General features: G+C 48.3%; 1 protein-coding gene across 1 annotated transcript in view; it reads left to right on the top strand.

Annotated features, from left to right (window-relative positions):
- Positions 1–2,550, top strand: part of PCDH15 (protocadherin related 15) — an 810,754-nt gene extending 808,204 nt beyond the window's left edge. Inside the window, exon 40 of the mRNA XM_087701782.1 lies at positions 1,867–2,550. Coding sequence (XP_087557908.1) covers positions 1,867–2,421 — 555 coding nt within the window. The 3' untranslated portion in view covers positions 2,422–2,550. The remainder of the gene's footprint in view (positions 1–1,866) is intronic.
- The last annotated feature ends 7,479 nt before the right edge of the window (positions 2,551–10,029 follow it).

Raw genomic sequence — 10,029 nt, 5'->3', positions numbered from 1 at the left:
CCGATTTAAAGCGACAGCATTTTTCCCCCTTGCAAAATAAGTTTTCCCATTTTTTTTCTTCTCCCTCCCCCTCCTTCCTCCCTCTCTCCTCCCTCACTCACTCTCAAACAAACACAGAAGTTGGATTGGATATATTTTCCAAAGGCTTGAAAGCAGCTCCTCTGCCATAACCCCCCCTTCCCCTGCTGCCTTCCGATCAAACTTTTTGAATTCCTCCCCCCTCCCCACACACGAATCTTTTTCCAGCTGTTTCAGAGACGATTTCAACTCTGCTTCTGCCTGCCCTGCCCTGCCCTCCCCTCATGAAAAGCCAGAGCTCTGTCAGACTGAGCTAGTTGCTCCCAGAGAACTCTAAAAAGCCTCTAAAAATGCCCTCTACAGGAGGCGAGAGAATACGTGCCTCATTTGCATAAGGAATTTTTTGCTTGTTAACCCTTGCTTAACTCTTAAAAGGCGAAAAATTCCTTATGCACAGGAGGCCCCTATTTCTCTGGCCTCCTCCTATGGTTAACACAAAGCACTGTTCCAAGTCACTGTGAATCTGGCAGCAACTGCCTTGGCTTTAATTATTTTTGAAGAATTATTTAAAATTCCTTTTCCTCATGACTGGTGAGGCCACGCCTCCCCTGCCTCTAGTGACTGCACGTCCCTGGTTATACCTATCTTAATATCACTATAGATCTTCATGGTTTTTTAGCTACTGGTTCACCTAAACAAATTTCAGGAACTGAATTAATGCTATTGGAGAAATTCCTCCATAGGGTAATAATGTGTAGAATTACCTGCAGCTGTTTTACCTTGTGCAGGAAGTATCTGGAGATACTTACAAATATAGGTCATCTGTTCCCCAGGCATTATTCATATGATTGAAACAGAAATGTAGGCCCAGACAGAAATACAGAACCTTTTGAATGTTCAAATATCCATAAATATGGCCTCAAACATGATTTGTTCTCCACACAAGTCCTAAAAGTAAACTCACTTAAACAATTGAGGCAAAAATATTCTGAAATATTGCAGAATTATTGAAAATTCAAACAGTTTTGCAAACCTTTAAGCACTGCTTTGCATATATATAGTTTAATATCACTTTTCTATCCATAGGTGGTACCAACAATATTTCTTCCCAAGTTAGAATATTTTAGCCAATATAGATTCAAGACTAACCTTAAGTGTATTAATTTAAGATCATTTTCAGTATGTTACTTAAATGTCAGGATTGGGTGAATATCTTTTACTCTCCACCGTCCAAATTGCACAACAGATTTTCACTGTTCCTCATAATTGAAAAATAAATTTCCTCCATGCTACAAACCAGAGAGGAGGAGATGGAGAAAGGGATGATTGTTTCATACGTATTTTCTCAATATTGTTACAAGTTATTCAGTGGTGGGATTCAAACATTTTTACTACCGGTTCTGAGGGCGTGACTTGGTGGGCATTGCAGGGGAAGGATACTGTAAAATCTCCATTCCCTCCCCACTCCAGGGGAAAGGTTACTGCAAAATCCCCATTTCCTCCCGATCAGCTGGGACAGAGAATAGAAGGGGGCATGTCCAGTCAGAGGTTGTATTTACCGGTTCTCCGAACTACTCAAAATTTCCACTACCATTTCTCCAGAACTGGTCAGAAGAACATGCTGAATTCCATCTCTGAAGTTATTGTTTTAAATGAGGTTACCTTCCATTTCAAAGGACGTGGTATGAGAAACTAGTGTAAACAGATGCATTAATCAGAGAGAATCTTATAAATCTTATTTCTTGGCTTTTTTTAAAAAAAAATAGAGGCAGAAAAGCAGCCACGTTCTGCGTTAAAAATAAACTAGGAGATACTTAAATGTTTTCCTCTCTTTTTGTTGTCCTCCAGTGGGCCAAAAAGAAAAGGATCAAGTTGGTTCTGGATCCTGAATATGAGAGCAGCTCCACTGGAGAGGACAGTGCTCCAGAAAGCCAGAGGAATCGTCTCAGCAACCCCAATATTCCAACCAACGTCAACAGCAATATCTACATAGCCCAAAATGGGTCAGTGATCAGGACACGTCGAAGTTGCCTTTCGAACAATTTGAAAGTCGCCTCTCCCGCCAGACTGGGAAAACAATTCAAGAAGCTCGATAAGTTGGGAGTAACGCACGAGGAAAACATCCCACTGAACACATTTACCGCCGGGGCAACATCTAACGATAAACTGAACCCCAGGCCCTGTAGCGTTTCCTTTGCTGCCTCCTTGGCTTTAGACCCTGACAGCATAGCAACCAAAGCGGTGGGGAGCAGATTGAAAAGCACAGACCAGCAAGAGTCCATCGCCGATAACGAAGGCGTCAAAGAGACTTTGGACTTGCCGAGCGACCACGCACAGTCGGAAGACGAGGAACTCTGGATGGGCCCTTGGAACAACCTTCACATACCAATGACAAAACTGTGACCTATCTTTTCCGTTTTGATTTTTATCCCCCCCAAATTTATAATAATTATAATGATAACAATAAAACCACTTTTTATCGTCACCAAGGAGAACCGTACAAACTTTGTATTGTGCCCCTGAGTTGTGTATACTTCAAACAAAATGCTTTAAAGTAAAAGGAAAAAAAAAACAGAAGTCAAAAAACAAAGGAAAACAAAAAATCCAGAAAAATTTGCACTCACGTTTGTACTAATTATTTTATTCTTCCCACACGCCTTTTTTTTTTTTTGGATGGGCTCCAAATTCACTGAACAAACTCTCATTAAAATGGACTCCTTTGTTGGTTTCAGAGTTATTGCATAATAATAACAACCATAAAACTTTTACTGGAATGCTCAAACAGTGATTGTTCAGTGTTTTTAACTGAAAAAAGCAACCATCACATATTTGAATGATTTATCTTTAAAACCCAGAAGAAGTTTGGTTTCACAACATAAACACGCATCACTTTGGTCTAGTAATAGTCCCATATTGTCTATAATATTCTAAGTTGTTTCCAGATAGTTCTGTGGTTCTTTCTTTGGTTATATCTTGTAACCAGCTAGACTCACATTGATCATTCCAAGGTCAGTTTTGGCCTTGCGGTGGTTTATTCTTTCTCTGAACGATTCTTGATAACAAATTACAGCTGCCTTTGAAATTCATTATCTTCCTTTCAATGTGCCTTATACCTAATCAGAATGTATTCAAGAATGTAGCCATCTCCGCTAATGCCATACCTTTTTCTTGAGCCATTTAGTCTACAAGCAATATTCCAGATCCTCTAGGTGATTTTGTCCAAATTCAGGTTGAATCAAGTTTCGTCACATGTGACGGATAGTTATGATAGTTCACCTCAAGGTCCTTTCCAATTTAGAACATTGTTTTGTTTTTTTTAAATACTCTGCAAAGGGAAATCAGAAGGTATGTGCATCTACCATTCAGTAGTTCCATTCAGCTGGGGGAGGGAATTGATTTTTTGATTCTGTCCATTCTTAGAGTTAATACTTCGCACAAAAAGTTTCCATTGTTGCTATCGCTATCAATTTAGGACCATTTTCGGTGTGTGTGTGTGTGTGGAGGGAATCAATATAATGAGAATCAGCCTTGGGTGGATTCTTGTAAAGTTACGCATATACCGATGCAGTTGTGAGAATCTGCGTCATCATGCTTTCAGCACATAGCCTGTAGGTCCATTATAGATTTAAAGGATGTCTAAAATTAGAAGGACCCAGTGATAGCAAGCTAATAAGCCATAAAGAAATTTGAAAAGCCATGAATAGCTATGAAACTCCATGCTATTGAAATAGACTGTCTTGACTTGTAAGCCAAACCATTGTATGCTGATATCAGTGCATTAAAAAAAAAATCTGCACCATTTGACCCACTGTACCTTCTCAACAGGGATTTCCTGTGTCATGTCCTGTTAGAAGTTTCCACTTCCTGCAGCACAACTTCCTTATTCTATAGGAATACTATCATTGTTCCTAAAATAACCTTTTTTTGTCTTTTAAAGACCCCGTAATCCCTTGCATTGGGATGGAGTCGGGGCAACTTTTACTGGCCCGATGCCTTTCCTGTTGCCAATGTGGAGTTTGCAGCAGGTGTTAGCTCTTTGTGCCCAGAGAGAGAAATATCTGCCTCTACCTAGGATCGAACTCACAGCCTCCTGATTGTGAGGTGAGAGCTCCACCTCTAGGCCACCACACTACTCAGTGTCTAGCCTTGCAGATGAGCGCATGGAAATACCGCAGAGTAAATTCAGCTTGATCACTCTAACTGCACTTATGATTATTTAACTGTGTGAGAACTCAGTACATTTGCACCCTAATCTGCTGCTCGATCCATTTACTATACATGTTTAAAACCACACATTTATAAAGGTTTTAAGTATTGACGGAGGGACAACGCACAGCCAGGGTTTCAAACAAGAAGAACTCTTTATTCGGTTGAAGGCGATTCAAGGGACGGAAAACTCCCGCCAAGGTATTTATATTCTTGTTTAACCAATCACTGGCCGGGGACGCGACAGCAACTGCTGACGTCAGTCCCTCGGCCAATCAACAATAACAGTGCGTCGGCAACACCCTCTGGAGCTCTCAGCCAATCAGAGAGCTCAGAGGATGTTACTGACAGTCAGAACAATTAACCAATATTTAACACCCCTTTCCCCCAGTTCTGCGCATGCCCGAAACGGAGCATGCGTAGTCCTTAAGATATGCTGGGCGGCGCCGGACCCGCCCAGATCTTCTCATTGCAGGAGAAGTCGTCGGCGGAGGAGGACCTCCTCGTGGTAGCTCCTCCCCGAAGGGAGTGTAGCTCCGAGGCACGCCCTTTCGGGAAGGCCCAGAAGGCGGGCTCAACTGCAACGGTAGGTGTAGCCGTGGGGGCGCGTCACTTGTCGTGGGGGGAATTCTCTGTGCGTCCTCGGATTGAGTTGTTGGATTGGCGTCCCCTTGGGCGGCGCTTGGGTAAGCAGGGCCTGGTGTGGCGAAGGCCCTCGGTTGCGGACTGCCGGATTGAGGACGCTGTTGTTGAAACAGGAGGGGGCCTGGTGTGGCAAAGGCCCCTGGATGTGGTCTCTCGGATTGAGGGGTTTGTGCTTGGTGCAGGTTGAGGCCTGGAGTGGCGAAGGCTTCACATTGCAACCCCGGGGCTGCGGTGTTGTCGCTCAGGGGTTCGCGGCCACCAGCCTGCGACGGGAGACGCCTCCTCAATTGATCCAGGTGGCGTCTCCATTGGGTTCCATCAGCCAATTGGACCCTGAAAGAACATGGGCCAGTCAGGGCAACGATAGCACCCGGCACCCATTTTGGTTCCCCCGTAAACGACCGAGCCCACACTGGATCTCCTAGCTTAAAGGACCGGGGAGGGAGGACCCCCAGATTGCTCGGCTGATCCCCTGAATAGAGCGGGTGAAGCCTATCCAGGGGAGTCCGCAGGCGCCTGCCCATCAAGAGCTCCGCGGGGCTTTTGTTGGTAGTTGGGCAGGGGGTGGAATGTTGGCTTAGCAGGTAAGCCGCCACCCTCGCCTGCCAGTCGCCCCGGTCCATGCGGCTCAGTGCCTCCTTAGCTGAGCGGACCGCCCGTTCCGCCCGGCCATTGCTGGCCGGGTGGTACGGGGCTATGGGCGCATGCCGGATCCCCTGCTCGGCCAAGAACTCCTGGAAGGTGGTGGACGTGAACTGTGGCCCATTGTCCGAGACCACCACGTCCGGCAACCCGTGGGTTGCGAACATCCTCCGCAGGGCCCTGACCGTACTCTCGGCTGTGGTGGAGCCCATGAGGACTAGCTCCACCCATCGAGAGTAGGCGTCCACCACTACCAGGAAGTTTTGGCCGTGGAAGGGACCGGCGAAATCGATGTGGAGGCGAGACCATGGGCCTCTCGGAGCCTCCCACTCACGAGCAGGCCCGGCTGGGGGGTTGGGCCTGGATAATTGACAGGTCGTGCAGCGGCCCACATGGGCCGCTATTTCTGTGTCCAGCAAGGGCCACCAGACATAGCTACGGGCCAATGCCTTCATTCGTGCTATGCCCGGGTGGTCCTTGTGGAGCAGATCCAGAACCAGTGGCCGGAGTGCGGTGGGGATCAGCACCCGATCCCCCCAGATGAGACAACCCCCGTGGAGGGAGATCTCAGCCTGGCGATTTTTAAAGGGCTGGAAGCCCTCTGCCACTTTGTCTGCTGGCCATCCCCTTAGAACCCAGGAAGAGACCTGGGACAAGATCGGATCGGCCTTCGTGTGGGCCGCCACGTCCGCGGCGGAGAGTGGGAACCCGGAGGCGGCAATGGAGAGGACTGAGAGAGAGGGCACGGGGGCGGTGTCCGTCTCCGGGAGTGGGCAACGGCTGAGGGCATCTGCATGCCCTAGCTGTTTGCCTGGACGGTACAGCAACGTATAAGAATACGCTGCGAGGAACTCCGTCCAGCGAGTCATGCGGGGGATAAAATGGAGGGGGTCGGCTTGTCCCCCGCCAAAAGCCCAAGGAGTGGCTTATGGTCGGTGACAAGGGTAAAGTGCCGACCGTAGAGGTAATCGTGGAACCTCTTAATCCCGGACACTGCAGCCAGAGCCTCCTTGTCGATCTGGCTGTAATTGCGCTCCGCCGAGGAGAGTGTCCGAGAATAAAAGGCCACAGGGGCTTCTGAGCCATTAGGGAGGATATGGCTCAGGACAGCCCCTACTCCAAATGGGGAGGCGTCACACGCCAACGTCAGAGGCAACCCATCATGATATTGAATGAGGACTGCCGATGACGTCAGCGTCTCTTTGACAGCCGCGAACGCATGCGCTTCGCGGCTTCCCCAGTGCCAGGCCGCGGATCGGTCGAGCAACCGATGCAGCGGCTCGGCTAGTGACGCCTTGTGAGGAATAAAGGGGGCGTAAAAATTGAGCAGCCCTAGGAACGCCTGTAGCTCCGCCCTGGAGGTGGGAGCAGGGGCGTTCCTAATGGCGGCAATCTTAGAGGGTGTAGGGTGAATGCCTTGGGCATCTATTAAGAAGCCCAAGAATTCTACCCTAGGGACAGCAAATGAGCATTTGCTGCTTTTTAATTTTAATCCCGCGCCCCTGAAACGACAGAGGACCTTCCTTAATACTTCGATGAGTTCTGAGCGGCTTGTAGCAGCGATCAGAACGTCATCGAAATATGGCACTACCCCCGGAAGTCCATGGAGCAGGCGCTCCATGAGACTTTGGAAGATCCCCGGGGCCACGGATACGCCGAATTGTAGGCGGCGACAACGAAAAGCCCCACGATGAGTGACGATGGTCTGGGCAGCCGCCGCATCGTCATCCACCGGGAGCTGTTGATAGGCTTGCGCCATATCCAGTTTAGCAAATATGCAACCCTGCCCCAGGGAATGGAGCAGGTGTTGCACAACAGGGACTGGATAGGGGTTTGCCTGAAGGGCCAAGTTGATCGTCGACTTGTAGTCGGCGCAGATTCTCACCGAGCCATCCGGCTTGACCGGAAGAACTATGGGAGTCTCCCATGGAGCATGATCGACTGGCTCGATGACACCCTGCGCCAATAATTTGTCAAGTTCGGCGTCAACCTTGGCCCTTAAGGCAAAAGGCACCCTGCGGGCTTTCAGCCTAATAGGAGCAATCTGAGGATCTAAGCTAAGGGAGATGGGGGTTCCCTTATAACACCCCAGCTGTCCATCAAACACATCAGAGAACTCCTGCAGGACGTCCTCAATTGTCGCAGTTTTCACTTGGTGGACCCCCCCAATGGACAGTCCCAGTGTCTTAAACCAATCAAGGCCAAGAAGAGCCGGCAAATTGTGTTTTACAATTATGATTGGCAGCTCTCCCTTGAAATTGCCATATCTAACAGGGATAGGGAAGGATCCCAGAACAGGGATCAACTTCCCTTGGTAGTCCCTTAAGAGTACCCGGGATGGGGCTAACTTATTTTGGGAAACTGTAGGGCAGAGGTTTGAGAACATGTCCCAAGATAATAATGATCGGGAGGAGCCGGAGTCCACCTCCATCTGGCAAGGCTGACCTGCCAGGTGGACATTGGCCTTGATCTTGCGGTTGCCTGAGGAGGCCTGGTTGATGGAAGTCTCCACTTCCTGCGGCTCGGAAACAGTGTGGCAGTCATCTCCTCTGCGAGCTGGTCTCTGCTGGCGGCGCTGTTGCTGTTGCTGCTTGGTCCTCTCAGAAGATTGGAAGAAGGCAGGGGCCGGCAAGGAGGCTCGGCACACTTGGGCGATGTGCCCCTGCCTCTGACAGCGGTGGCAGATTGCATTTTTGAATTGGCACGTTTGGCGGTCGTGGCGGCCTCCGCAGCTAAGGCAAGGCACCCTGGCGTTTTGCGGTGCGGCTGTGGATTTGGCAGGTGGCTTCCGCCGTGGTTGTGCGCGGACTTGATCGATGTTGTCTGGCTCCCGGTCCTCACAAGGGATTATATCATCATAGTCAATGTCATGCACTTGTGAGGCCGGTGCCGGGTTAGTTGACAGCTGTAGCCGTTCCAAATCGGCGGTCGATTGCTCCGAGAGCTCAGCTGCTCTGGCGATCTCGACTGCTTGGAGCAGCGTAATGTCATGGTGGCGGAACATGCGGCTTCTTAAGTGTACATCCCGCACACCGCACACAAACTGCTCGACTAGGTTTTCTTCTAGGTTCGAAAAATCGCACTGGGCCGCCACAGTGCGCAGGGCTTCCAAAAATTGACTGATAGTCTCCCCCGGCTTCTGTACCCGCCTCCTGAATGCGAAACTGCGGGCAATTTTGGATGGCGTTGGGGCATAGTGCCCCTTTAATTTGGCCATCAAGTTGTCCCAGCCCAATTTGTATGCGGGTCTGGGAGCAGCCATGGCTCTGGCTGAGGCAAACATTGAGGGTTCGCAGCATGATAAGAAAAAGCTGCACTTCTCCTCATCCGTTTGAGCCTGATTTTTAGTTGCGATTAAATATGTTTCAAAGCGCTCCATGAATCCTTCCCAGGATTCGCCGGCGGAGCCGAAAGGAGCGAAAGGCGGCAATGAATTCATACTGGCTAAACTGACTTGTGAGGAGCGGATGGACTGAAGTCGTGACAGGAAAAATTTTCCTCAGCGTTCGGTGCTGGCGCGGACAGCGACTTACAGCAGCTAGCTGGAATAAACTCTCTGTCTTTAAACCTAGGCTTGCGTGGAATCGCCGAATCCCACCCTCGTCGCCAGTTTTAAGTATTGACGGAGGGACAACGCACAGCCAGGGTTTCAAACAAGAAGAACTCTTTATTCGGTTGAAGGCGATTCAAGGGACGGAAAACTCCCGCCAAGGTATTTATATTCTTGTTTAACCAATCACTGGCCGGGGACGCGACAGCAACTGCTGACGTCAGTCCCTCGGCCAATCAACAATAACAGTGCGTCGGCAACACCCTCTGGAGCTCTCAGCCAATCAGAGAGCTCAGAGGATGTTACTGACAGTCAGAACAATTAACCAATATTTAACAAAAGGGCTGTTTAATAAACAAAGGGAGCAATGCAGACCTCTCCGCATTATAAATTATGAATATTTTTCTTGGATTGGATACTCCACGGAGGTAAATCAGCATAACTTTACGGAAGCCGATGAGGCTTTGTAAATTTACAGCTGCTGAGAAGATTCATAATGGAAGTCTGAAGCTATAAAGCTGCTCTAAGTAAAAGCAGGAATAAGGCCCTTGATATCAGCAATATGCTCATTATGTAACACAATAACCTCGATGTAGATCCATTGAGCAGGAGATTAAAGATGATGCTAAATCATTTATAGCAGGGGTTTTGTGATAATTAATCTTTTTTATATTTTTTATCATCTTCACTGGTAAAGCTCTACCCACCTGCCTTTGCATTAATTTGTTTGTTTTAATGGCATTGTCTGAAGCTTCTATAATTAATCTTTAAAACACACACAGACACACACACAGAGAGAGAGAGAGAGAGAGAGAGAGAGAGAGAGAGAGAGAGAGAGAGAGAGAGAGAGAGAGAGAGAGAGAAGCACCCAGAATTAAAATGGGAATGATTCAGATATATAAACTATATCAAAAAATGATAACGAATGATAACTCTGCAAGAAGATCTATATATCTCAGCTACTGTTG

The sequence above is a fragment of the Thamnophis sirtalis genome, unplaced genomic scaffold (genome assembly GCF_051295495.1).
Source record: "Thamnophis sirtalis isolate CommonGarterSnake01/CBP01778 unplaced genomic scaffold, rThaSir2_p1.2 scaffold_15, whole genome shotgun sequence".
Lineage (NCBI taxonomy): Eukaryota > Metazoa > Chordata > Lepidosauria > Squamata > Natricidae > Thamnophis > Thamnophis sirtalis.
Note: the sequence above shows the minus strand (reverse complement) of the source record. Positions and strands in the feature narration are given on the sequence as shown.